Source organism: Mchenga conophoros, linkage group LG3, assembly GCF_057382185.1.
Source record: "Mchenga conophoros isolate Kocher_MC1m ecotype Shallow Benthic linkage group LG3, M_conophoros_male_GT1.1, whole genome shotgun sequence".
Taxonomy (NCBI): domain Eukaryota; kingdom Metazoa; phylum Chordata; class Actinopteri; order Cichliformes; family Cichlidae; genus Mchenga; species Mchenga conophoros.
This window is the reverse complement of record NC_140528.1, coordinates 45,552,143-45,580,114: the sequence shown is the minus strand read 5'-3', so window position 1 is coordinate 45,580,114 and position 27,972 is coordinate 45,552,143. Positions and strand designations below refer to the sequence as shown.

Below are 27,972 nucleotides of genomic sequence, written 5' to 3'. Positions count from 1 at the left end.
GGATGGAGCGCCCTAAAAAGGAAAATAAATACATAAGGGAGAGAGAAAAGTGGAGTTTTGTACTGGAGAGATAGAAAGAAATGAGAAGACAGAGTGAGTAGGAGGAGGAGGGAAAGACGGAAAAAAGAAATGAAGAAATAAAAAGACAAGAAGAACCACAAGGAAAGGAAAATAAAAACCAAGAATCCTAATAAAAAAGGAAAAGGTTCAAAATAGAAAGAAGAGCTTTTTTTGTTCATCAGTGGAGAATTTAACATCGGCAAAAAAGGTCAGTATGTCTTTTTTTTTATATAATATAAACATTCTAATAACTTTAAACCATGAAGAAAGAACATCTAAATATTAATTTCACTACATTTTCAAGAAAATATACAGTGTCTATATCAGGGAAAAAATTATATCTCAAATATATAAAAACGATTTCACTCAACAATAATAAAAAAAAATCTGATTTGTTAAACAAGAAAGTTGGAAACACACTAAATTAAATGAATTTAAATGAGCATAAAATAGAAATATTTTTTAAAACAGATTGTTTAACATCATTTAAAATTATATTAAGTATATAACAAAATAAAATATATAATAAGTCTGACCATTTCTGAGAAAGAAGGAAAAGAAATTGTACATTAATGATTAATAAGAATATAATAATAATAAAGATATTAATATATAATGCTATATAATATTATATATTATGTTAAAACAGTACTTCATATGAATCTTAATAAGTTGTGATCAAAACCCAGTTATCAAAAAGGAATTTCACTAACTGATTATCATTAATCACACTCACAATTACTCCCAATTGCATTGGTACTTAAAACAGTGGTAAATCATGTCTGCAAAAAAGAAGTCATCAGCACATTTATGATAAATATTCATAAAGTTTTAAATAATCACAGTGACCAGTCAGATAGAGGTTACGTTGTATTTGACCAATCAGAGGCCTGAGCTGATGTTTCTGTTCTGACTGCAGGACCGAGACGTGAGGATGACTCCAGACCCAGAGGAGGTACCGACTCTGTTAATGAGGCAAACACGTTTGTGTTTTATTACAAATATGTCAAAGTGGAAAATGCAAATGTTTAAGTCTCAAATGTGTCGTGCTTCGGCAGTCCATCAGGTGCACTTTATCCTGCTGCAGCTGCGTGTGTTTCAGACCAGGAAGTGTACAGCTCAGGTCATGTGATTGCTGTGGACACGGCTGGGTGGCACATGGTAATACCATGGATACACATTTTATATTACACTGTTACATACACTGTTTGTATTTGAGAGGACAGTAACATTAGCCTTAATGATTATTGATAATAAAAAACTGTCTCCATAATATAGGTGACAGGTTAATGTCCCCGTGATGCAGGTATTCGAACAGATGTGTGTATTGCAAAGTCCTGGAGACTGAAAAAAAATGTTTATATAGGTTTAATAAAATTTGAGTCCCCAAATGGCAATATTTAATTAAACTGTGTTAAATAAATTTCAATAAATAAAACTGTGCTTTTTGATATGTAAAACAGAGGTCATGTGTCTGACGAAGCTAAGTATTGAGTCGGAGTCGGCTTCTTTTTGTAACGTGAAGTCGTGGAAAACAAACTTCTTGACAAAATGTCAGTAGTCATGTTAGCCCTCAGAGTGCAGATGTGTGCTGTCACTATGGTGACATGGAGTCAGGTGTCGCTGTCATCACATCAGTGTGAGCATCTGGAGTAAGCATCTGTACACTCGCACACACAAATGTTGCAGTGTGTAGATGGTAAACACACATCTGTTGCTTTGACAAACAGGTGAGTCGTACCTGTGGCTGGCCTTCAGAGGCATCTTATCACTGTTGACCTTTTTGTATATTTTTTAATCACCAGATTATCACTGATGTAACTCATTTTTCATTTGTATAAATACAAAACTTGGAAACTGTATTTGCCCCTTCAGCACTGGAGAAGCTCCAGGCCCAGCCTCCCTCCAGCTGTGGTCCAGTGGAGGTGGCTCTTCCTGGGGTGGTGTTCGACCTGAGCTCCCTGGTCTTGTACGGAGCTCAGGCCATTCCTGTTCGTCTCAAGATATTGCTGGACCGCCTCTACAGCATCCTGACCCCAGAGCAGGTAAGTAAGTGCACCTCTGTGATTGGTAGTAATGCAGAGAAGCCGTTTGAATTTGCTTTTTCTCTTTTCCAGGTCGGACACATACTTCACACTTTGGGCTGGAATTTGGGGGATTATGTTAGAGGCTACATGCTGCAGGTAAACTACTCACAGTAGTGACTGAGTGAATATGAACATCTAATGTCTGACATTAAAATAACCTGTACTTTGTGATACCATATGAAGAAGTAACAGCTAAAACGAATATATGATTAACATTAAATCATTACAAATTAATTGTAAACCAGCAAGCATGAGTATATTCTTTACCTTTTGGTTTTTAAGTTAAGGATTCTCAAAATTGAGTTTGTAGTTTGGGGGCATTCAAAAAGCACCAATTAGATGTAAGCATTTACTAAACCCAGGTAAGAAGAAGTACACACCTTTCACCAGATCCCAGAGGAAAAATCAAACAAGAATTGCTTTTATAACTGTGGCTCGGATTAAAAGGTGGATGATATTTAGAAACTAATGAGAAAACTAAAACTTGAATTTCTGTTTTTAAAACTGCTCCTGCTTCTGTTTTAGCAGATTTGGACTAGTTCTTCACTATTCACACGTAATGTACACTCATTCTGCTGAAGTTATAAAACAACTGTTGCATGTCGATTTTAAATTGTCCTCAGATGAAGAAGTGCTGAAATGTGTAAAAAGTATGAATGTCAGTGTAAATATGACTTGAGCCTAAAATACTTTGAGTAGTCAGTAAGACTAGAAAACAACTGTTTAAAAATAAGTCCATCCAGCTAAGCAAGCTTTTTGACTTTTCGTGCCAGTAGCAACCTCTCCTCACGTGCTCTCAAAGCATCACTTTAGATTTACAGTAATTAACTGATTAAAAGCAGTGCATGATGGACGTTTTCCAACAACCAAACTTAAAAGAGCTTTCGTTCTCTGCAGTTTCCCAGTGGAAAAGTTTTGGACCGCTGGTTTATGGTGACTCCAGAAGAAGAAGTGCTCATCTTCAAACAGTTCCTTCGCTTTGGAGAGACGCGACCCATAGTCGAGTTGATGCTTCAGACTGCAGACGGTGCTGAAATCCTCTCTGATCCTGAGCTGAAACCCACACACAGCAGCTGCCAGTCAAGCACGAAAGAAGGAACGATGATGATGTTAAGGAGTTCAAGAGGAGATTCACGACTGGTGACCACTGTCTGTCATTTAGAAAAAAGCAGTCCTGCTGACCACAACAATAATGTCCGCCATTTTGAAAAGTTTGCTGGTGGACTTTCTTTTCTGCTGCCATTCCATTTTCCAAGCTCGGCCTTCCACTGTTTGGTTTCTCCCACTAAGGTAATCAAATGATATTAAGTTTTTTAAATACTCGAAACCTCTTACATTAAAGTTCCTCCAGATTTAAGCTTCTTACATTTACAATTACCATCTTTTTTTCTATCAGGAGCTTATTCCTCCCAGTAAGCTGACACAGTTTCTACGAAAGTCCCATTGCAGCAAATTGGTTGAGAAGCACAAGCCAGAAGGAGGAAGAACAGACCAAGAGACTGATCCAATCTTACCTCAGTGTATAGGAGAACTGGCCGTAAAAGTCAAAGCAGACCCCGATAAGCCAAGCCCGCCTCGCTCGCTGTGGTATCCCTCCTTCCACAGTGAGCAGGACTATGACCTTCAGAGGGGAACAGCCAAACACGAGAGTGACTTTTCCCTTTCTCCTACCTTAAACCCATCGACAATCATTTCTTCCTCTTCAGTCTTTTCACCCATCTCCCCCTCTCCGTCCTCACCTTTGAAGATTTCCCAAAACGTGCCAGGCTCCCATTCTTCTTCTCTACATCCTCTCCCTTCCTTCTCCTCATCTTTCCTTTGTCCTCTTCCCACTGCCTCACTTTCTTCCTCCCTGCATCCTCCCCCCTCCTCATCTACCACCCTCCATCCACTCCCCTCCACCCTCTGCTCTGTCCCTTCATCTGCTGCAGGAGGTCGGAAAGGGAGGGTCTGCTGTGGCGTTTGCGGGAAAAGCTTCTATGACAAAGGTATGGATCCTCAGGCCTTTGTGAGTGTGTGTGTGCAATAATAGAGTCTGAAAGAAAAAAATATATATATACTATAAATTATCCTATAGTATAAATATAGGACTTAATTTTTGTGTTGCACTTTTATATGTGCTGTATATCAAGTGTCTTGTGCAAAATGAGAGACCAGAATGTGTAATGTATACCTCAGTATCACTATACTGATAACAAAATTTACTTGGACAAAGTTAAAAACATCAGATGGATATTGTGTAACTAAGTTACAGCTAGCTGGCTAACCGCGTAATCTATGCTGTTACTATAGAAAGTAAATGTTAGTTATGCATCCTTAAATGGTTTACTGACAGCTTAAACAAGACTAACATTAAACATGATAGTATTATGTATAACATCCATCCCACCATTTTCTTCTGCTTATCCAATTCAGAGTTGCGGGTTGGGCTGCAGCCTATCCCAGCTCTCTTAGGGCGAGAGGCAGGGCACACCCTTGGCAGGTCACCAGTCTGTCACAGGACAAACCCAGAGAGACAGGGTTTCTGCCCCTAACCCTAACCCTCTTTGGACAATTCAGAATCGCTAATTAACCTAACCCCGCTAACTGCAGCATGGTGGTGTGGTGGTTGGCACTGTTATCTCCAAGCAAGAATCAGAATCAGAATCAGAATACTTTATTAATCCTGAGGGAAATTAGGGATTAGGGAATTAGGGAAGAAGGTCCTTGGTTTGAATCCACCATCTGGTTGGGGCCTCATTTTGTAAAGTTTGCATGTTCTACTCATGTCTGTGAGGGTTATGTACAAGTACTGCTACAGACATGCAGTTAGTTATAAATTTGGATAACAAAGTATTTTTTGGAGTACCACAGGGTTCTGTTTTGGGTCCTATATAGTTTATCTTGTTTTCTTGTGGTTCCCCTTACTCCAATTGAATATTCTCTATTTCCTTACTCTATCTTTAGACTCTATCCCTTACTTCATGGTATACTTAGAGAGTCTTTTTTCTGCCAGTAAAGCAGCCTATAAAAATGACCTGTGTCTGTCCGATGGAGATCCAGAAGATTTAATTCAAGGTCTACTACTCTTGTCTATTAATGATCTCATTTTTGAATCATACACCAGCATTAATGAAAAGAAACTTTGAATTTAATTTAATACCATTTAATTTTCAGCCCTGAAAAGTTTTTATTTGTAGCTCGGTAGCAACCTAATAAAAATCCCATTTTAATTTGTGCAGGAACACTGAAGATCCACTACAACGCTGTCCATCTGAAGATCAAACATCGCTGTACAGTGGCAGGCTGCACCATGGTCTTCAGCTCGCTGCGTAGTCGAAACCGACACAGCGCCAACCCAAACCCAAGACTTCACACGAGCAGCAGCAGAGACACCTACAGCAGCTTACACTCTGACCACACAAGCGTTCACACTGATACACAGATACATGGCTCTAAACAGGCTCGCAAAAGCACACAAGACAGTCACATGTATGTGTATAGGAAAAAGGGAAATGCCAACACATTTTGGAAACATACTAAGGATTCACAGGCACATGTGCACACTGTGGGGAGTGGCTTAAATGGTCACAAAAACCTCCAACATTGCTTTCTCCAGAGCATGCCACATCACGCTGACTCAACTCCTGTTTCTTCCCCTCTTCAGCACCAGAACCAACACACCAATCCCATCTTTGCCCTAAATAACCCCCAGGTCTTGCCTCCGCTTCCACCCCACCTCCATTCAGTTCATACTGCTTCTTCGCTAGGTTCCCCTCCCTCTCTGATCCCTGTAGTCAGTTCTGCAACAGACAAAATCAAACACCCCCTTCTGACTAACCATTCTTCCAGCACCACCCCAATTTCCCAAGAAAGTTGTGACACTCCGAGAGCATCCCATTACTACGAAGGAAATCAGTGGCAGCCGGAGTCAATTGACCCCGTGCCAAAGAAGAAGCCCAGGAAGTCAAGCATGCCAGTGAAAATAGAAAGAGAGATGGTGGAGCGGAGGAGACACGAGAATGAAGAGGAGTACTGAAGAGCCACAGAGTTGCTGTTCAAAGTTTATATTCAGAAGTAAACTTTTTGTGAAAGAACAAATACAGAAAAAACAATTGCAGCGTGATAACAATGGAATTTCTTATCTCTGAGTTATTGTACAGGCCTCAGAGAGACTTACAGAATAGATTCTTCTGCAGAGTTTGAACAAGTATGAAGAAGAATCAGAGAGGCTAATAAAGAATAATTTCTCAGTAACATGACTAAAAATTTTAATAATTTTATAATATGATTAAAAATATTGAAAACAGAATGCTCGTGTTTCACTATAATTTTATGGTATATATCTCAATTTAACCCAATATGTGATTTCAGTATAGTGTAGTACAGAGTAAATACCAATATAGTTCAATTGACCACATAAGTACATTTAGAGTACTTTAGAGTCCATGTATCCGAATCATCTCCAGAATAAAGATGACAGATGAAGGCAAGTGAGAACCACAGAGACACAATAGAATCATTAATAAGAAATATGAAATCTGACAGAACATGAGGTCTGCTTCAGAAGTGATGCTCTGTGGTGAGTGAAACCTGATGAACATGTGGTGCCTGTGGGTCACCTGTGGGTACGTGTCATTATAAAGACACTGTGAGGACAGCGAAAATTAAGTATGGACAGAGCACCACCAGGTAGAAGACCACTCTGAACACAAGGCTGAAGGGAGAAGAAATGAAAGATGAAGCTGTAGTTGTAGGTTTACCTGCAGAGAGAATCCCACCTGTTCAGGTGAATATGTGGATGAAATAGGAGGTGAAATCAGAGTGAAGCTCCTCACCTGTGACAGTGATCCAGCTGGATGGAGACTCTCCATGACCGCTGATGTCACACTTGTAGAGGCCTTCATCAGACCTGGAAACATGCTGGATGGTCATGTGACCTGTAGGCTGCTTCCTGATGAGGGAGCCATCTTTATAGAAAGCAGCTGGGAGGTTGGAGGGAGTGGTCTTTGTTTTACAGAGCAGAGTGACGTCATCTCCCTCCATCACAGGGAGGACAGGACTCTGCAGGATCACTGATCCACCTCAACACAGAGACAAACTACAGCATTTCATCCATTTACACACAGCTTCATCAACACTAACTCCACACACTCAGCTTACCAGTGACTGTCAGGTTAACCATGTTACTGATGGGACCCTCTCTGGACTCACACCAGTAAACTCCACTGTCCAATGGGTCGATGTAGCTAATGTTACAGGACGAACCAGCTGGTTTTCCCCACCCATCTCTCTGTCGTTTGCTTGTGTTTCTCCTCAGAGTCCATCCAGCAGAGCTGTCGTCCTCCTCACAGCTCAGAGACACAAAGTCTCCTTTAAAGAACTGAGAGCTGCTGGGACTCACAGTCAGACGAGCTGTGAGGGTTAAAATGATACAACGGTGATCTTTTATATTTGTGCCCACATTAAAAGCCACCAGAGTATAACAGGGAGGAGACCTGCAAACACAAAATCAAACCAAGACTGAGGCTACGTCCAAACATACATGGGTATTTTTGAAAGCGCAGTTTTTCCTACCTTTCATCCACACTTAAACAGCGTTTTTGATCACTAAAAACTGCTTTTTAAAAACTCAGTTTTTGCGTTTACATGTGGACAAGGAAAATGGGGATTTAGTCATGCAACATCAAAGGTGTGCGCCTTTTTTTACTATCCCAGTCTAAGACACGTCATTGTTTACATGAGATGAATTTCTACAAAGGCACTTCAAAAGTAACACAAAATTAGCTGCCTTTCCAGAAAAATACAAAAACTATTCCGGAGTACTTAAGAACCCTGTTTACTCTTTACCTCCCATGCTTCTAGACTTCTAATTGGCCAACATTTCTACACGGCTAAATGACAGCATTTGACTGGGTTTTTAGCGTTTACATGTGGACGGAGACATCTTTGCACATGTGTATGGGATTTTTTTTTTCCATAAATACCTCTATACATGTGGATGTAGCCTGAGTTTAGCAGACACAATCAGGGAGTTTCAGACTGAGTAAAGGAGGTTACTGACCTTAGTTTTTGTTGCAGCTCAGCAGTGAGATCAGAATTAAAGAGAAACAAGACTCAGGTTAGTTTAGGGTTTGTGGTGTTTAATGAAGTGATCAGAGAGCAGAGCAGACGCAACATGTCTGTTTGCTGATTATAAGAATCGGAGCAGAAAGGAGGAAGATTGTTCAGCTGAAACATGTACAGAAGATTCATCTTACAGACAAACATCACTAAAAACAAACTACAGACTGTTTTTTTGAGGTTTTTTTTTTTGTTAGATTTCCTCAGCTGAATCTTCACACAGACTGAACTTACAGAGCAGCAAAAGCAGAGATGTTTCCTCCATGTGAACGTAAAGTTGAGGCTTCATCAGAAAGATGGAGGAGTTTCTTTGAAGGTGTCAAAGGATGATCTTAAATATAAAGACTGTTACTGTTACTGACAGCAGGTCAGCTGAGAGGAAGAGAGCTGGAGGTGGTGGAGGTGCTGGGGTGTCTGAGCTTCTGTTACATGATGTGGCTAAATGATGTCATTTAGCCACAAAGTTTATTTCTAACATGTCGTTAGAAATAAACTTTGTGGTTAAATGACATCAAACTACACCCACTGAGATGATGTGATGGCTTCACTGTACCTAAATCATTAACAACACAGCTGTGGGTTTGGTTCTTTCTGAGTTTTTTGCAGGTCAGCAAACAACTGGACACAACACCAGACTGAAAGTTTAATGCACCAAGATTAATTTTACCGTAAATGAGCCAATAACTGAAAATGATATGCAATGCACTTCAAACCCTCTGCTGCAACAGGATGGAGAGCTGCAACAGGATGGAGAGCTGCAAACAAAAGATAAACTGATATCAGAACAGCCCATGAGCCAGAACGTTCTGTAGCCAATCATCTCATCAAGAAGGCGAGGGAAACAGGAAACTCTAAAATAAAACAGGATGTAACACTCATCGTCATGAAGGTGATGGCACTCATAAATGTCAGACAGAGCATCAACAACAATAGTGCTGTAGTTTCTGTGGGTCTGTGAGAACTTTCTGGAGAAATAACAGGGTGGTCGATACCTGCCGCTACTGGAAGCAACCTCCATCTTGGTGTTACCCATGCCAAAACCATGACAGAGTGTTGATGGGAGCTATCTTCAGCAAAAAAAAGGCATATGTCAGAGGTTTCCTGTGTAACCCTCAAGGAACGCCACCTCTTTCACATGGCAAGCTGAACCTACCCTGCCAGTGAAATCCTTCACAAAAGAAAGAGGAAGGTAATCAGACGTAGTGACTTTTGTCTTTGCTGAATCAAAGTGTTGAGTCAGCTTTTGTTAATTAAATAAAATAAAATAAACTGCTCTGAAGGCGCTGCTGGTGTGGGGCTACTCCCTCTCCGACGCAGAGCGGCCGAGAAACTCGTCTCTCTCTCGGACCTGGGTGATAGTACTGCTCTGTACTAGGAAAGGCTGCTCTTCATAGAGGACTCACGCTCGGGGAGATGTTTTCTGGTTGATTCCGGCTCCCAGAAGAGCCTCGGGAACTCGTCTTTGCATAATTCCACAATAGTATATTGTTTAATCTTAAAGAAATTGGAGATTAACTGCATACCACCAGAGAGAGCCCAAGTACCACTAGTAGTACGTGTACCACAGTTGGAGAATCACTGATCTAACAGACTCTGATTTGTTCGTGTAAATGGAGAGTCCTCTTCACATACTAAAGTTAATTAGTTCCACTCATAGTTCCACAGGGTGCAGTGCCAGGACCAGTTCTGTTTACATTATACATGCTTCCCTATTCACACACCAATTAGTTAAGCTGCAGGAATTTCTTAAAGACACAAAGACCTGGATGGCCGCTAACTTTCTGCTCCTTAATTCAGATAAAACTGAGGTTATTGTACTCGTAGGAGTTCTTTCTTCCATTTGCGCAACATCTCTAAAATTAGAAATATCCCGTCCCAGAGTGATGCAGAAAAACTAGTTCATGCATTTATTATGTTGTCCAAGATAAAGACAATGTTGGATAACACCTCCCACCCACTCCATGACATGCTGGTCAGTCACAGGAGCTCGTTCAGTGAGAGACTGAGATTACCGAAAAGCACCACTGAACGACACAGGAAATCATTCCTGCCTGTGGCCATCTCCCTGTACAACTCCTCCATCTAACACACTGTTTACTGCAACAGCTACACCCTTTTTGCACATGTTCTTCCTCTTTCAGCTATTTATTAATAAGTGACCTTTACGTGTATATATATGCCTGTATATAGTGTGCTATTCTTAGTTTGTGTATTGTCTGTCTTTGTTAATGTTTTTTTATAATGGAGCACTGTAACGAAAAAGAATTTCCCCTACACAGCAAAATCTCCAGTGTTAATTTAACACTGGAGATTTTGCTGTGTAGGGATCAATAAAGTATTCTGATTCTCATTATTACTTCCAGGCTGGACTACTGTAATTCATTATTATCAGGATGTCCTAAAAACTCACTGAAAAGCCTTCAGCTAATCCAAAATGCTGCAACAAGATTACTGCAGACCTACTTGTTGTTCCTAGAGTATTTAAAAGTAGAATGGGAGGGAGAGCCTTCAGTTTTCAGGCCCCTCTTCTGTGGAACCAGCTTCCAGTTTGGATTCAGGAGACAGACACTATCTCTACTTTCAAGATTAGGCTTAAAACTTTCCTCTTTGCTAAAGCATATAGTTAGGGCTGGACCAGGTGACCCTGAATCCTCCCTTAGTTATGCTGCAATAGACATAGGCTGCCGGGGGATTCCCATGATGCATTGAGTATTTCCTTTCCAGTCACCACTCACTATGTATTAACAGACCTCTCTGCATTGAGTGATGCTTGTTATTAATCTCTTCCACAGCATGTCTTTATCCTGTCTCTCTTCTCTCACCCCAGCCGGTCACAGCAGAGGTCGCCCCTCCCTGAGCCTGGTTCTGCCGGAGGTTTCTTCCTAATGCGTTTTTTCTTCCTACTGTTGCCAAAGTGCTTGTTCATAGGGGATCATATGATTGTTGGGTTTTTCTCTGTATGTGTTATTGTAGGGTCTACCTTACAAAGCGCCTTAAGGCGACTGTCGTTGTGATTTGGCGCTGTATAAATAAAAGTGAATTCAATTCAATTGAATACTAATCAGAATGTCCGTAGTTTGATTCCCGATTACTTGAGTCTGCATGTTGGAGTATCCATGGGGAAGGTGGCTGAACCTTGAGAGTGAGTGTGTGTGAATGCTAGACAAAGCGCTTAGGTAGAGAATAAAGTACAGTATGAACGTGTGTGTGTGTGTGTGTGATTGGTGAATGTTTGGAGAGCGCAATTTGACATGAAAAGTGTTTGAAAGGTGCCAGTCCAGTGACCAACCCGAAAGATGAGATATACACGTGAATCTCATCGACCCCAGAAACCTGGTGACTAGAGAATTTTTACCTGTACAGGTGAACAAAAGCTACCGCTAACATCCTTTACAGAAGGGTCTGTCAGTGAGGTTTAGTCTTGATGGAAATTTTAGGATTAGGAATAGGATTTTAATATAGGAGTCTAAGGAAACGAAAGCACGTTCAGAACCACTGCCTTAGTGATTGTCAGTGAAAGCATCCCACAGCTACAGATGCTGGGTCAGCTGTAATTTATTATCCATTGTGCCTTATTTTCTGGTTCAGTTTTCTCACCTACGACTTTTTTTTATTACTTTAAAACTCTTTTTCTACAAACAAACAAAGAAACCTTTTCATGATGATCACTACAAAGGAAACCACAATACTGACATCCTATCAAAGAGGAAGAGGAAGAGGAGGAGAGGGAGGCGGGTTTTACTTTATATGACTGTGAGCTGATCTCAGTGTTGGTCTGATACCATTGAGCAGCAGGATGGAGGAAACGTCTCTGCTGTGTCTGCTCTGTAAGCTCACTGTGTTTTTCATGCCTCTGCTGTCTTGTTGAATGTGAAACTCTGAACTAACCTGAGTTTAATTTCTCTTTAGTTCTGATCTCACTGTTGAGCTGCACCACAAACCAAGGTCAGTAACCTTCTTCTGTCACACTGTAAATCTGGCAGACTTAGCAAAATGTGAAATAGTTTTTAAAAAATAACCTTTTTGTCTGTTTTCATGGATATGAATTCTCCATTTTCTTTTCATTAGCAAGTCTGCATAAACATTTTGGCTGTTTAAAGATGAAAGTATTTTTTGACTCACTTGAAGAGATTATTAAAGTTGTCACCATACACAGGCAACTACAATGGGATGCAAAAGTTTGGGCAACCTTGCTAATAGTCATTATTTTCCTGTATAAATCATTGGTTGTTACAATAAAAAATGCAAGAGTGATTTGGCAAGGATGGAAGGGACATGTCCCCACCAATATCCAGCGATTATTGAATTGTCCCCACCAATAATTTGATCTCTTTGAGTAAAGAAAAACAAAATTGATAGAAAGAAAAAAACTATCTGTCAACGCCTCATTCGCCTGAGCTTGAAGGGTAGACCCCCCGCAGGGGCGAGAGGGGAATTTATATGTTTAAAAAAACCTAACCTAAATGACAGCAACATCAAGTTTTCTTTCTTTCTTTCTTTTTAAAGAACGGTCGTACTAGAACATGGGCCGGCCACTCTCAGAGCGATTCGATATATGACTACATGCTCATCCAACTGAGCTAAACCTACACCCTTCTTTCTTTCTTTCTTTCTTTCTTTCTTTCTTTCTTTCTTTCTTTCTTTCTTTCTTTCTTTCTTTCTTTCTTTCTTTCTTTCTTTCTTTCTTTCTTTAGGAAGAATGTTTCATGTGTAGCACATATGTTGTTTAGATACCCCACCCTTGAATCAAAGAAAACAAAGCTCTGAAAAGTAGAAACATTTAAAACCCAACTATCTTTTCTAAACTGAACAGAGTTTCATCTTTCACTGTTTCAAAATGGGCAAATTTGAAACACTTGGGGAGATTCTTAAAGCTGTGAATACAGACAACCAGTTACTTTCAGCACCATATGTCACAGCAGAGGAGACAACTGGCAACTGTCTCATGATCAAAAAACATAGACAATAAATATCCTGCTCTCTCTATCACAGCTCGTCTGACTGTGAGTCCCAGCAGCTCTCAGTTCTTTAGAGGAGACTTTGTGTCTCTGAGCTGTGAGGAGGACGACAGCTCTGCTGGATGGACTCTGTGGAGAAACACAAGCACAGAACAGAGGACTCAGTGTAGAGATGGGTGGGAAAAACCAGCTGGTTCATCCTGTAACATCACCTATATCTTCATGTGGGACAGTGGAGTTTACTGGTGTGAGTCCAGAGAGGGTCCCATCAGTAACATGGTTAACCTGACAGTCACTGGTAAGCTGAGTGTGTGGAGTTAGTGTTGATGAAGCTGTGTGTAAATGGATGAAATGCTGTAGTTTGTCTCTGTGTTGAGGTGGATCAGTGATCCTGCAGAGTCCTGTCCTCCCTGTGATGGAGGGAGATGACGTCACTCTGCTCTGTAAAACAAAGACCACTCCCTCCAACCTCACAGCTGCTTTCTATAAAGATGGCTCCCTCATCAGGAAGCAGCCTACAGGTCACATGACCATCCAGCATGTTTCCAGGTCTGATGAAGGCCTCTACAAGTGTGACATCAGCGGTCATGGAGAGTCTCCATCCAGCTGGATCACTGTCACAGGTGAGGAGCTTCACTCTGATTTCACCTCTTATTTCATCCACATATTCACCTGAACAGGTGGGATTCTCTCTGCAGACAAACATACAACCAGACCTTCACTCACATCTACAGTGAGATCCACCACTGCTGTGCCGCCTTTGACAGCTCCACTCCCTGACTACAGCTCCCTCCAGCTTGCGTTCAGAGTGCTCCTCCACCTGATGGTGTTCTTTCCATACTTCATGTCCACTCTTCTCATGATATCTTTATATCAACTCAGAGCCAAAGGTAACACTCTGAATCACTCACTGAACAATCAATATGGTGATGATTAACTCATCTCTCTGTCTGAACTCCTCATAAGTTAACAGCAGATACATTTTAAAACTTATCTTTCAGGAAATGAACCTCATGCATCAGTGGAAAAGATGCAACCCAGTCAGGCTGAGCAGGGATTAGATGCCCACTATGATGATGTCACTACAGAGCATCACTTCTGACCTGAAATTAAGCAGAGACCTGCAGTCTCATATTGCATTCAGGTCCTGTTGCTGTTCCTGTAAATTTCCACACTGGAAACAAATTAACCCTTGTAATAATACCTCAAACAAAGCAGCAACATATGTGATGTGCATGACCAGCTATGCACTCTCACTGTGTCATAATATCCTTGAGTATTTGACATCCACAGGAGAAACTCAGACAGAGCCCAGGCTGAGTTACTACACGTTACACCATCAAAGAGACGAGAGTTTCTTTAGATCCAACGATCAAAGATCAACAACTATATTAATTAAAAATGAAATCATGGATGAAAATACATTTAAAACACAAGAAATGAAAAAATAATAATTATTACAATATTACAGTACTCTCTGGTCGTTTGCACTCTCAACACTTTCTCGATCCTTTCACATTAAAGGCCTTTTGTTTAAGAATACAAACAAAAAATCTTTGTTAAATTCTGTCTGTTGTTAAATGTTTCTAACAGTTAGTAGCAGCAGGTTTGCCTGCCTGCACTTTATAGAAAGAACCTGCAGGATGCATAGAAGCTCTTTACTGACATCTGGTGGCTCAAAACAACAACTGTTTGAATTCTAAATTATATTTAATTTATTTTTTTAATATAACTATATTTGTGTACAAAGCTCTGTAGCCAGTTGTGTGATGGAAAGTTTCTGCTCTTCTCTGTGTCAGGCTAACCTGGCTGAATGAAAGGCTCCACAGTGTCACGCTCTGCCTCCATATAATCTTTCAGTACTAAATATTCCCACATGTACAGCTCTGCTTTTCTCACCATGATAAATAACTTGTGTCTATAAATGATTTGGTGCTTGTTGTTCTTGTTGGTCAGATGTGATGCAGACTGCAGTACTCTGTACTGTCGTTTGTCTCTTTGCAAAACAGATTAAACCTCACAAAGACGACCTGTTCTTGTGTGATTCAATTTATTTCATATTTCCATAACAGTTAGTGGTAGTTCAGACACACAATTGTTTATGCTTTTTGTTTCACAGAATGTTTGATGGTAAAGAGGTTCTTATTTTAAAAAAAATACAATTCTAGATGGTTTCTGTTATATACGAACCATTCTAAAACATGGACATCAAAAGCTGATTAAAGAGGGGTTTTATTGTATTTATTAGATTTGTTATGATTAGTGATTTATAATTTTTTTATTATTATTATTGTTATTATTATTTAACACAATTTAAATATAAAATAAATAAAAAAATAACTTTAAAAAAACAGTTAAGCACTGTTGCCTCACAAGAAGAAGCTCCTGGGTTTGACACCACCATCTGTGGATGTGGTGTGCTCCAACTTCGAAAGTCCAAACACATGCACTTAGTGTGTTCAATTAATTAGTGATTCCTAATTGTTCATAGTTGTGAATGGATGTAAAACTTTAGGTAAAACCTAATATTAGAGTGAACACTGTAATTTGACAGTCGTTCTCCAGTATAATGAAAATTATTAAAAAGTTTGCCAGAACTTGAGACGGTCAGAACCTGACTGCAGGTTGGATGTCTTCTGTTATCCTCAACGCTAAGGTGACTGAAGATCAGCAGCAGGGCTTTTAATCTGCTGTTCACTTGCAACTGGTATTAAGATTTTTTTTTTCTTTTAGAGCTTTTAGATCACAGTGATACCAATGAGGTAACTCTCGGCTGACTGTGACCAGGGACATTCTTGCCCATATCACCTTCACTCGAGTCCCACTGACATATACTTCAGCTCACCCATAAAGTGGTGGGCCACGTAAAATCACAGAGCGGGTCGGCAGATGCTGAGGCACATAGTGTGCAGAGGCCAGCAGCTTTCTGCAGAGTAAGTCACTATGGACCTCCAAACTTCACGTGGCATTCAGATTAGCTTAGAGAGTGTCATGGAATGGATTTCCACAGAAACAGCAGCATCCAAGCATTATATCAGCAAACACAATGCAACATGTCATACGCAGTTGTATACAGCATGCCACCACTGGACTCTAGAGCACTGACATAAGACATTTTGGATAATTTAATGTTCCTAACTTTGCGGCAACAGTTTGGGGATGGCCCCTTCCTGTTCCAACATGACTGACAGGTCCATAAAGGCCTGCACAGAGTCCTGATCGAAACCTGACAAAACACCTTCAGGATGAATTAGAGCAGAGACTGCTCTAATTATTTTTAGATTTTGTGTTCATTTTTAATCTGTGTAAGCATCGAATAAGTCTGTTAATAAAGCTTGATTGATTTATTAGTTCTAAACCTTGTGGAAAGCCTTCCACAAGGTTTAGAACGATATAGTAGTGCATTTAATTTCTGGCACACTTTGCATTTGCAAAGCAACTGTTGAAACTAGCTCTCTTTTTTTATTATTACTTTAACCATGAAATTTTAATTTATACAAAAAAACGAGGATCTACATTTTTTTTCATATAGTGTCACTGCTATGAGAAGATGGAGTAGATCACTGCCAATTACAGTGTCTTATTTTGACTTTTAAAAGTTGTTGGAGTTACTGTTACTAACAGTGACCCCAACAAAGATACTAACTATTTACTATGTTACTAACAATGCAAGACGTAACCATATAAAAAAATCATTAGAAAAATGCACCTTGGTGTGGTACCTGTCTGCACTCTAAACATACACCGAGTAGTTCTCATTTATAATTATCAGTGAACTTTACGTTCGTTACATTTATTTTTCCCCAAAAACACATTAGTGCACGCGTGAATATGTGAATGAAGTTATGAACTTATTACGAAGTTCAGTACTTTATATTGAGGGCAGACCAATCCACGCGCTGAGGTATCGTAGCAACGGGCAGACGCTCAATGCCGAAAGTCGGAAATGACGACAGAATTATTAGTTCAAAGTAGTGCTTTATTTCTTAAGGTGTGCATTGATGACATCATTATGGTGATTATAAAGAAAGGAATCTAAATTCAGATTTAAAAAAACAAACAAACAAAACCTTTGTACCCTAAGGTGGTACGGTCCAAAAGCTCCCGTGTGGTTGGAACGGTCCTCTAGCGGCGGGAAAAACCATTGTGGATCACGTGACACGAACACAGAGGTCAATATGGCGACGTGCATTAGAGGATAGCTTAGTAACAAGAAGCCTTGTTGTTTCGTGTTTTTTGTCCGCGGTGCCAGGCGGCAGTCGTTCCGTGTGCAGGTGAGTCCACGTCACATCCACGGTGCATGCCACGAACACGGAGTAAGGGTGCGCGAGTCGGCATGTTAGCGCGAGCTTTCAGTGGTTAGCCTGTATTTGTAAACAAAGCGTAAACACGCAGACGAGAGCGAAACTGATGAGCTAGTGTGAAAGATTATACTTTGCACACGCAAAGGTCAGCTGGTGGGACGATTCAGGTCCAGGAAGTGAAATGTTTTACTTACAGACTTCAAGTCTGGCCCTGCTTATGCATCCTCTCAGGTTTAGCACATGTTGGGTGTATTGATTGAAGTATTGCTGCCACGTTATCGTTAATCTCCAAGTTTACGTTAAATGTATTAATTCTTTGTGTGGTGGTGTGTTTGAGTTTGAAATTGAGTTGAGGAAATATTCAAATCCCCAACTAGTGGAAAAGCCCTCTAACTCAGGCCTGACATTCATATTTAAAAAGAAGAGAAAGGAAACAGTTGGGGTTTCCGCTTTAATTGTTTCCTACAGACGATTTTATGCACTTGGTAAGATCAGGGCTGGACACGCACAGTGAACATACACGGAGCAAAGTAATACTTAAAAAAAAATGTCACAGTCCATGTATTCTGTGGTCAGAAGTTCACACCCACCCATGAATGTCATGATAATTTTAGGCGTTTGATGATTTCTTTGAACTGTGGAATCTTTGCACAGCTAAAAAACGAGAATTGGGTGCACAATTTGGATTAACAAGCTTCCTCATAATTCAGGATGGATATCTTCTTGGCAGAATTGGTCGTTTCTTTAAACTCGAGAAAGGCTTTAAGAAGCTCAGTGTTCACCTGCTTTATCTCATAAAAAGCAGCTCTTGTCCTGTTGGAACACCTGACTGTCTATGTTTCAACCACCTAGATGTTTATTTAAGGTGAAGATTTTTGAGGTAGTTCTCTTCTTCTTTATTCCTTAATGTGTAATGTTACTAGTACCACTCACAGCTAAACAGCCCCAGGGTGTGATGCTACCACCATGCTGTACAGTTGCTCTGTGTTCTTAGGTTTGAGTGGTTTTCTTTTTTGCTGAGAGAAGTTCAGGAGTTCACACTATTTTATTATCAGGCAGTTAAAGGTTTGGGTTGCACAGCTGTGGACTCTCAGTCTGCTTACAGAGAAGAATTTATTAGACACATGCAAACAAACATATTTGTGGTTGGTTATTGATGGGGAGATGCTGTGGTTTAGACTTAGTGCTTGCTGATTTGTTCTCCTCGTCGTCCTTCCACTTGGCCACAGCGGAATTAACCTCAAGTCAGGGATCTTGTCCTGTATAAGAAAACCCATCCCCACCTTATAAATGTTACCAGAGATATTTTATCTTCATGCTGACGTCAGCTGACACAATGAAGTCTTTATTTCTGTTTGACACACAAGGCCAAGCAGCCGTCTCGTCTGAAACCGTGTTCTGCTACAGAGCACAGTTTCAGACGAGACGGCTGCTTGGCTTGAAGGAGTTTGATTTGGAGGCTTATTTCTTCTTTCTCACCCTCTCAGTCCATGGTGATATAAAACTGGTTTCACTGGTGTTCTGTTTCCAGCTCTTGGTGGTTTCCAAACATCCTAACTGAGAACATCATCTGAGGGTCACATCATGGGGCTTCTAGACCAAAAGTGGTGACAGATCTGAATAACTTGTACTTGAATACAGTTTGAACTGATGATCTTTGAATCTGCATTTGTTTAGAAATGAGATCTTTCCACCCTTTCCCTCAGGATGAATAAAGTATTATCAATCAATCAATGAATCAATAAAAGATTAAGTGATTGTGTGTATGTTTGACCCTGTGTGGAGAGAGTCCAAAATGAATTCAAACTTGTGCATCCAGTTCTTGTTTTATTTAAGTTATTAAAGATGGATGTACGGTCATTTCACCCTGGAGAAAGAGTGGATTCAATAAGTCATTAAAAACCCCCAAACGACCATCACATTCATGCTAATGAGTGTTTGTAATCCTCTGACTACAACGTATGTCACAGCTGTGTGGGGTTACTACAGGCTGAAGAACAGCTCGAATCAACATCTGTTCATTTACTCTCACTCTTACCCACATTTACCTCCTTAAATGAAACACGGTAAAGTGTGTGAAGCAGCTGCTGTGGTCTAAATGGTCTGCTTGTCTTTCAGTGTTTGATTCCTGCTGTGCGACCGAGCTCTGAAGCAACAGGATGCCGGGAAAAAACGGCGACCAGTTCAAACCCGGAGACCTGGTGTTCGCCAAGATGAAGGGCTTCCCTCACTGGCCGGCGAGGGTGCGCTCACACCTCAGCTGTAAATACCTGCATGCAGCTGTTTGTGTGTACGCGCTTTAACTCTTCTTCTGTGTTTTACAGATCTGTAAGTCGGACGAGGGGTACAAGAAGCGAGTCCCCGTCTTCTTTTTCGGCACCCATCAGATGTACGTACGTGCAGCTGCAGATCGATCGTATCATTTTCTGAGCAGCATTGATCGAACTGTGATTAATCTCCCCTCCCCAGAGGCTTCCTGCCGCCGGAGAACATCGTCCCTTATGTGGGAAACAAGATGAAGTATGGCAGCGGCGTTCGCATCAAAGGCTTCACCGAGGGCATGTGGGAGATCCAGAACACGCCTGGAGTCGGGAGTAAACTCAAAGTCAGTCTCTCTTTAAAGATCACTCATCAGTTGCAATGAAAATGCTACGTAATCGCTTCAGTTCATTTTTATGTAATTGAATGGTTATGAATGAACTGCTAAAAGCATTTTCTAATGATGTGTTTGTAATATTTCTGACGCACTGCTTAAAAAAAGCTTATATAGCTTTAAAATTATATTTGTGATGATGTATCTGGTATATAAAAATACTGAACAGTGTTTTATTGATGCTTTCATTGATGCTGCCGCTTTTATTAATGTCAGTGAATTCAGGGCATTTTCCACCTTCTCCAGTTAGCTGCTGTGATTGATCAGACACTCTTACATCACCTAAACAATTATATTGGGTGATTTGATGTGGCACAGCTTTACTTCAGTAGTATCAGTCTGTCCAGTTGGGTCAGATCATCACCTGAAGTGACAGGTCCAACAGTGAGGGCTGGTTCTCTTCACAGATGTGAGCAGGTTCAGGATGACCTCATGTGACAGACATGAAAGAGTAAATGTTTCACGTGCAGCATCATCTCAACTAGTTACATTTGTTTTGGAAGCTGACCAATCAGAACAGACTAGGGTCAAAGGCATGGATAGGGGGCTGAAAAGGCTATTTCCAACATGTTTCTCACACTGCTGGCACCTCTGCTTCATAAATGTTTATAGCCCATGAGTGAGGCATGTTTCGGTTCTAATAAAGGTTCTTCGTTCTATCTTCTGTTCAGGTACCGGGGAAGACAAACACAGAAAGTACACCAGCAAAACCGGCTTCTGCAACCAAAGCTACTCCAGCTAAACCAACCCCAGCACCTAAAACTACACCTGCCAAATCACCCAAGGCTACACCTGCCAAGTCCGCACCAGCGACCAAATCTACACCCTCTAAACCGACGTCTGCTGCTAAAAGTCCAACTCCAAGCGCTGTCACTAAATCTTCCCCCAGCAGATCCGAGTCGGCCAGTAAAGCTGCCGCCGACAGGCGGCGCACAGGAGGCGAAAAGGAAGCTGCTGTTAAAACTCCCACACGAGTTTCATCAAGATTGGCTGCAGAGCAAAGTGAGGAGTCCAAGCAGGCTTCCACCCCTGCTGCAGACACTGCAGAGACCGTTGCGACTGCTCGAACCAGAAGGTCGGCAAGCGGCGGTCCGTCTGCAGGAGGGAGTGCAGGTGAACGCACCGCCTTGGCCAAGACAGACAAAGAGGTGAGAGGTTAAATGTTTTAAAGCTGTGGGGCTGTTCCATTTGGAGACAGGGCCTCTGGACTGGCAGTGGTTCAGCAGTGGTTCTGGGGTCTCTCAGCCTCCCTGCAACAACTATACCAGGGGGCTGGAGATGGTGCCTGTCAGTCAGACAGTGAGGGTTACCATCCTGGTTGTGGAGCACTGGACCCACTCTGTATGTGCTCTGTGAACTTGGAAAAATCACATCCTCAGAGTGTGCTGCAGGGAGGGATTTAGAAGGATTAAGCTCCTTGTTGTGTGCTGGTGTTTCACTGTCTGTTGTGAGATTGAACTTGAAAGCTGCAAAGTGAGGGGGGGAAAAAAAAAAAAAAAAAAATATATATATATATATATATAGATATAGATATAGATATATATAGATATATATAGATATATATTTTTTTTCTTTCTTTTTTTTTTGGGTGGGGGGGGGTAATTCAGAAGCACGGAGGAGTTGTCTGCAGAGGAGGGGGATGTGGGAAACTCGAGACATAAACACAAGTAGAATAGTTTCATCTTCTTAATGTTTATCCCATCCATGTGTCCATCAGTGTCTGTCTCAACGGGTGATGCTGTGGAGTAGTTGGATGTCACAGATTAAACATTTTCATGGAGATTTGAGCACATTTCTGCATCTGTAGATCACAGATAATGACGTGGACCTACAGTGGAGAGAGAATAAAGGTTTTGCTTGATATTGTTTTTTTGGCTTTGCACCTGCGGATATTTCTGTGGATATTTTCCTGTTTTCTGGATATATAGATTAGTAAAGCAGGGCGACGGAGATCCGTCTCTGTGTGCTCGAAATTGGAGGATTGAATTGAAGCTTGAAGCTCCCGTGCAGAAGCTTCCAAAGCACCAACAAATCTGTGTGGACGACGGTCTCGGGCTCACGTCACCGCCTTTGAAGGCTTTTTCCAGTTTTTCCTGCAACAGGAAAAAAGTGTCTGGTTCATTCTGCTCTAACACACCCTCATGAGAACACCAGCAATCCATGGCTCGCCTCATCCTCTAGTTTATGGAAGAAACTGGAGCTTCTTCTTTTATTAGAGCTCAGTGGGGAAGAGCATGGTGAACTGTTGACATTAAATGCTTACAAATAAACTTTTGTTTCTTCTTTTTCTTCTTTTTCTCAGACAGGAGCGGTCAAAGCTTCAGTGGGTGAAACCACAGCGAGTAAAGAAAAGGCTAAAAGCACAACTGAAGCAGAACCCAGACAGGCTGAAGCCTCCAAAGAAGCTGCAAGTGAAGTGACGACCAGGAGCCGAGCAGAAGAGCCGAAGCTGAACACGCATGGAGTGATGCTGCCCATTGTAAGTTTAAATGAGCCATTAATAACTTGTGTTATTCAGCAGCTCAATACTGTTCAAAGAAAAGCCTTCAGTTCTTTCTTTGATTAAAATGTAAGATTTAATCTAAAAGCTCAATTCAGACCCTCTGCTAATCTGATGCGTTGCTAAGCAACAGAGACACATGTTAAACTTCTTTTTCTCATTTTGTCTTTTCAGCTTTTGAATAAAGTTTCATGTTTTCCTCGTCTCCGTCAGATCAATGTGAAGCTGCAGAAGATGGAACCTGCTCTGATGACGACCGGTGGAAGGAGGGAGGAGGAGGAGGATGAGGAGGAGGAGGAGGAGGAGGAGGAGGAGGAGGAAAAGAAAGAGAGCAGAGACTTCAAGCGCCGAAATGAAGAGAAGGTGGAGAAGAAGGAGGAGGAAAAGGAAGACCGCAGAAGAGTAAGGACAAGGAGAGATGAGAGGGAGGAGCAGAAGAAAGAGGGCCGAGGAGTGAAGAGGAGGAAGGACGAGGAGGACGAGAAGAAGGTGGATGAGGGGAAGGAGAAGGAAGATGACAAAGGAGTCAAGAAGAGAAGAGAGAAGAAAAACGATGAGGAGGTGGTCCAGAGGAAAACGAATGAGAAAGAGGAAGGAGAAAAAGAAGAGGCCCGAGGAGTCAAGAGGAAGAGCGAAGGGGAGGTGCAGAAGAAAAGTCAGGACAGCAGTGAGGAAAAGGCAACGATGGAGAGACGATCATCAAAAAGACACAAGGAACAGGAAAAGGGAACAGAGGAGGAAGGAGTAAAGACGAGTCCAGCTGAGAAGGAGGAGGAGGAGGAGGAGAAGCAGAAGAGAGACAGGAGCACAGAGGGCAAAGAAACAAGGAGGATGAAAGAAAAAGAGGCGGAGAAGAAAGCGAGGAAGGATATTTCAGAGGAAAAGAAAGATGTGAAGAGTAAGGAGGTGGAGGAAGAGGGGGAGAAGAGGAGAGACAGGAGGCTGGAGGCCAGAGAAATGAGAAGGACGAAAGAAAAGGAGGAGCAGCAGAAAACGAGAAATGACACATCAGAAGAAAAAAATTTAAGAACAGAGGAGGAGGAGAAGGTGGTTGAAAAGGAGAAAATAAGTAGGGACACCAGTGAGGCCCGAGAAACGAGGAGGACAAGAGAAAAGGAGGCGCTTCGGAAGATGAGGACGGATGCTTCACAGAAAAGGAAAGATTTAGGAAGAGAAAAGGCGGCGAAGAAGTTGGAAGAGGAGAAGACAAGGAGAGAAAGGAGCACAGAGGCCCGAGAAACGAGGAAAACAAGAGAAAAGGAGGTGCAGCAGAAAACGAGAAACGATCATTCAGAAGAAAAAGATTTAGGAAGAGAGAAGGAGGAGCAGAAGGTGGAAGAGGAGACGACAAGGAAAGACACCAGCCCGGAGCCCAAAGAAATGAGGAGGACGAGAGAAAAGGAGGCACTTCAGAAGATGAGGAAGGATGATTCAGATGAAAGGAAACAGTCAAGAAGAGAGAAGGAGGTGAAGAAGGTGCAGCAGAAGGCGAGGAAGGATGTTATAGAAGCAAAGAAAGATTTAAGAAGAGAAGAGGAGCAGAAGAAAAAGGTGGAAGAGGAGAAGAGGGAGAGGAGATCTGAGGGAGAGAAGCAGAAGGAGAAAACTGAGAGGGAGAAAAGAGGAGGTGCTGCTCCAGACGATGAGGTAGAGTCTGTCTTCATTAAGGAAATGTTTTAAATTGAAGAGAAGGATGAAAACGTCTCAACATTTCTCCTGCAGCGACAGCGCCACCTGGCCGCCAAGAGGGAGAGCGTGTTAAAGTCTCTGAGGGGTCTGCTGAAGGCCGGGAGAGGAGGGAGGAGGAGGGAGGCAACGAGGAGCGCTCTGTAAGAGGAAGGGGAAAAAAAATGATACGGTAAAATCAGTCAGGAGTTTAAACCTCTGTCTGTTTTCTCATCAGGAGAGGCGGCGACGGAGCGAAGAGGAGGAGGACAGGAAGCCCGACAAGGTCAGAGTGGAGGAGTGCGAAGGAGTCAGCCTCAGCCAAGAAAACATCAGAGAAGAAGAAGGAAGGAGCCAAGAAGGGGAACGGCAGGACATCGCAGAAGATGCAGGTAGAAGAAAAGTTGGAGAAAAGTCGAGATGTGGAGCTGAAGACAAAGGAAAAGGAGGAGGAGAAGAAGACTGATGAAGAAAAGAAGGAGGAGAGAAAAATAATTGGAAAGATCGTCAAGGCAACAGCTGGGCAGGGTCCGAAGGTCCAGGTGAAGACGATGATGGGAGGAATGACCGTGAGGGAAGAGGAGAAGGTGGGAGGAACATCTGCAAAGGAGGGGGAGAAGAAGAAAGAGGAGAAGGTGGAAAAGAAAAGAAGTTTGGAGAAGGAGAAGAAGAAGGGCGCTGAAGAAAAAGAGAAGTCGGATGATGGGAGCTCGAAGAAAAGCATCGAGGTCCAGATGAAATCTGAAAGAACTCAAGCGGAGGAGAAAAAAGCCAAGAGCGTGACGGAGGCTGCGAAGAAAAACGAGGAGCGCAAGGAGGAGGGGGAAGCAGCAGCAGCAAGAAGAAAAGAACAGGAGGGTGAAGAAAAGAAGAAGGACGAGGCGGAGAAACCAAAAAAGGCGGAAAATGCAGAAAAACACGAAACGCAAAAAACAACGGGCGAGAAGAAATGTGAAGGCGCGGAGCCGGGCGGGCAGAGGAAGACCGGCGAGGAGAAGGAAAGTGATGGAGCGAGCCGACCCGAGACGTCAGCAGCAGTGGAGAAGAGCGCTGGAGGAGAAGGTAACCCGGTAAAGGAGCAGCAGAAGAAGCGCTCGACGGTGACGCTGACGGACTCGACGCTACACCGGATCCACGGAGACATCCGGATCTCTCTGAAGAACGACAATCCCGTAAGAGCCGAAACTTAAACTGGCTGCAGATTAACGACGGCACAAAATGTAAAACCGTTCACAGTGATTTTATAAAAAGTGAGCCGACATTAGATCATTTTTATGATTCTCACTGCTTTAGCTATCAGGAGCTACATCGCCCCCTTGTGGCCAGAAAATCTAAATGCAGCTTTAATATTTCAAAAACGCTGCATGTTTACTGAAACTGAACGACGCGACTAATGTGCTTCATCCTCAGGACATCAGCAAGTGTCTGGCGGCGCTGAATCAGCTCAGTATGGTTTATGTGACGTCTCAACACGTCCAGAGGCACAGCGAGCTCGTCGCCACGCTCAGGAAGGTAAACGCACATACTGATATCCTCGTGGTGGTTCTTGGATAAGCAATGCATCTGACCTGTCACACTACTATGATGTCATCGCTTTGTGTCCACTCAGGACAAGAAATCACAAAAATGGGGTGGGGGTTAGGGTGTCACTGTGATTACGTTTGGGATTAGGTGTGATGGTGTTTCCACGTAGCAAAGCTATGACATCACTCCAAGGTGATTGGTCACTTGCAACCTTAAACCTGGACTGAATTCAAAATAAATCAAATGAATAAACAAATAATAACTATACAAATCGTGTCAGTTGTTATTATGTATTTGTTTTCCTCGTGAGCAGATGCGTTACTACCGGGCAAACCAGGACATCATGGACAAGGCGTCGATGCTCTATAACCGCTTCAAGAACGCCTTCCTGGTGGGGGAGGGGGAGGAGGTGGTGAGCGCCGCCTTTCTGCGCTCGCTGCTGGAGGAGAAGGAGGAGGAGGAGGCGCAGAGGGTGGAGCGCTGTATGGAGAAGGTGAGGAAGGAGGGGCTGCTGCACGAGGCGAAGAGAAGTATGGGGCAGGTGAACAAGAAGAGGAATAATGGAGGAGAAGATGGAGAGGAGAAAGCTGAAGGTAAAAATAAATAAAAACTAAATCAACTGATTTGTGACAAGAAATTACACAAACTTACAGGAAGTAAAAATATTAAAGACAAGCGTTTATAGCTTATATTAGAAAATATTTTAAAAGTAAAATTGAGAAAACATAATTTCATAAATAACACTGAAATATTTACACCACATCTTTTTGTTTTTGTATCATTCAATAATTAAAGTTATATACAGAAAAAATTTACTTTTTATTTTTGTAAGTTTTATTTCTTTTTTTATTAAAGCATTAATACTGACATTTTTGTGAGGGGCGTTTATTTAAATGCAAAAATGCTGTTGTACATTTTGGTTTTTTGCTGTTTGTTTGGTTTCAGTTCATAATTTTTGTGTGTGTATATATATATATATATATATATATATATATATATATATCACTTTTTTTTTTTTTTTTTTGGATTTATGTAATAATTTTTCCCCCCTCTCCAAAAGCTCCAGTGGACTCCTCCTGACGGCTCATCATCACTGGAAGCAGCCTGGACCGGACCAACTGCTACTGGGGGGAGCAACACAGACACACAATAGGATTTTCCAAAACCACTTACCTCATTGGGCAGTAGCGTGCTTACCTGTTTAACTTCTCGCAGTGTGGACTGTCACACCTTAGCAGGTGTGCTGTTCTTACCCCACAGCTTGTTGTGCTAAGGCCACCTTATTAAGTTATTAAGCGCTTTGGAGCAGCTGATTTTATTTTAAATGGATGTTTATCTATTTTCCACCTTAATGTAATGAGCGTTAAACTGACGGCGAGAGCATTACACACCTAAGCATTAATGTGTACCTGCTGTTTAAGCTGACGTCCTGTTGCTGTGACATTTAGAGGCGAGATTTTCCTGCACCTGACACAGTTCTGACTCTGTCATCTCTTATGAAGTTTTTTGTCATCGCCGTCACTGGGGCTGATATTTTTTCTTTCTTTTTTTAAACGGAAGCATTAAACCTTGAGATGCACGAGGCCTACAGACGGTTCTGGCCGTTTTAATTTTTTTGGTTTTTTTGTGATTCAATGATGTGTTTTTATTCCTTTTAGCAGTTTTATTCCTGTTATCTTGGTCTTCATGTAAATATGTATTTTTTTTATTTCACAAATAAGAATTTTACAAACTTAACAAAGAGTCTCAAGTCTAATTATTATTATTTTACCCACATACACTCAACGACCACTTTATTAGGTACACCTTGGTAGTGACAGGTTGCGTATCCATGGTGTGAATCTCCTGTTCCTCCACATCCCTAAGCTGCTCTGCTGCAGTGAGATCTGGTGATTGTGGAGGCCATTTGAGGACAGTGAACTCATCGTCATGTAGGCAGTGTGTCATGTTGCCATCATAAAGGCCTGGACAATAATTGGGCAGGTTGTTTAAACAAGGCTCAGTTGGCACTCTCACACCAGCCACAGCTTGAACCCCAGTCTGAACTCAACCATGTAGAGCATGTCGACGCTACAATACAGTTGGCTGATTAGATACTTGCATTAACATGCAGAGGAGC

General features: G+C 41.8%; 4 protein-coding genes across 5 annotated transcripts; 3 read left to right on the top strand and 1 right to left on the bottom strand.

The window, feature by feature from the left end:
- Nucleotides 1-113: 113 nt before the first annotated feature.
- Nucleotides 114-6,256, top strand: LOC146578978 (zinc finger protein basonuclin-2-like). Its single transcript, XM_085267869.1, has 8 exons — nucleotides 114-268; nucleotides 980-1,015; nucleotides 1,119-1,221; nucleotides 1,936-2,105; nucleotides 2,178-2,243; nucleotides 3,045-3,287; nucleotides 3,544-4,135; nucleotides 5,369-6,256. The coding sequence occupies exons 2-8, from the start codon at nucleotides 995-997 to the stop codon at nucleotides 6,163-6,165; spliced, it is 1,992 nt and encodes a 663-aa protein (XP_085123995.1). The 5' UTR covers nucleotides 114-268; nucleotides 980-994; the 3' UTR covers nucleotides 6,166-6,256.
- Nucleotides 6,257-6,764: 508 nt separating this feature from the next.
- Nucleotides 6,765-7,983, bottom strand: LOC146578977 (Fc receptor-like protein 5). Its single transcript, XM_085267868.1, has 4 exons — nucleotides 7,977-7,983; nucleotides 7,290-7,541; nucleotides 6,965-7,210; nucleotides 6,765-6,889 (listed from the first exon to the last, which is right to left on the bottom strand). The coding sequence occupies exons 1-4, from the start codon at nucleotides 7,981-7,983 to the stop codon at nucleotides 6,765-6,767; spliced, it is 630 nt and encodes a 209-aa protein (XP_085123994.1).
- A 4,050-nt stretch (nucleotides 7,984-12,033) lies between these two features.
- On the top strand, nucleotides 12,034-14,875 carry LOC146578976 (low affinity immunoglobulin gamma Fc region receptor II-like). Its single transcript, XM_085260392.1, has 6 exons — nucleotides 12,034-12,076; nucleotides 12,159-12,194; nucleotides 13,242-13,505; nucleotides 13,585-13,830; nucleotides 13,906-14,097; nucleotides 14,209-14,875. Exons 1-6 carry the CDS (start codon nucleotides 12,046-12,048, stop codon nucleotides 14,307-14,309), a joined length of 870 nt encoding a protein of 289 aa, XP_085116518.1. The 5' UTR covers nucleotides 12,034-12,045; the 3' UTR covers nucleotides 14,310-14,875.
- Nucleotides 14,876-17,326: 2,451 nt separating this feature from the next.
- On the top strand, nucleotides 17,327-27,594 carry psip1b (PC4 and SFRS1 interacting protein 1b). 2 transcript variants are annotated; one of them, XM_085260022.1, is made up of 12 exons: nucleotides 17,327-17,481; nucleotides 19,630-19,754; nucleotides 19,836-19,900; nucleotides 19,981-20,116; nucleotides 20,836-21,312; nucleotides 22,467-22,643; nucleotides 22,878-24,311; nucleotides 24,387-24,493; nucleotides 24,568-25,501; nucleotides 25,740-25,841; nucleotides 26,167-26,446; nucleotides 26,914-27,594. In XM_085260022.1, exons 2-12 carry the CDS (start codon nucleotides 19,671-19,673, stop codon nucleotides 26,931-26,933), a joined length of 3,816 nt encoding a protein of 1,271 aa, XP_085116148.1. In that variant the 5' UTR covers nucleotides 17,327-17,481; nucleotides 19,630-19,670; the 3' UTR covers nucleotides 26,934-27,594. The 2 variants fall into 2 exon arrangements, with proteins under 2 accessions (XP_085116148.1, XP_085116138.1); XM_085260012.1 differs by having other exon boundaries at nucleotides 22,839-24,311.
- Nucleotides 27,595-27,972: the final 378 nt, after the last annotated feature.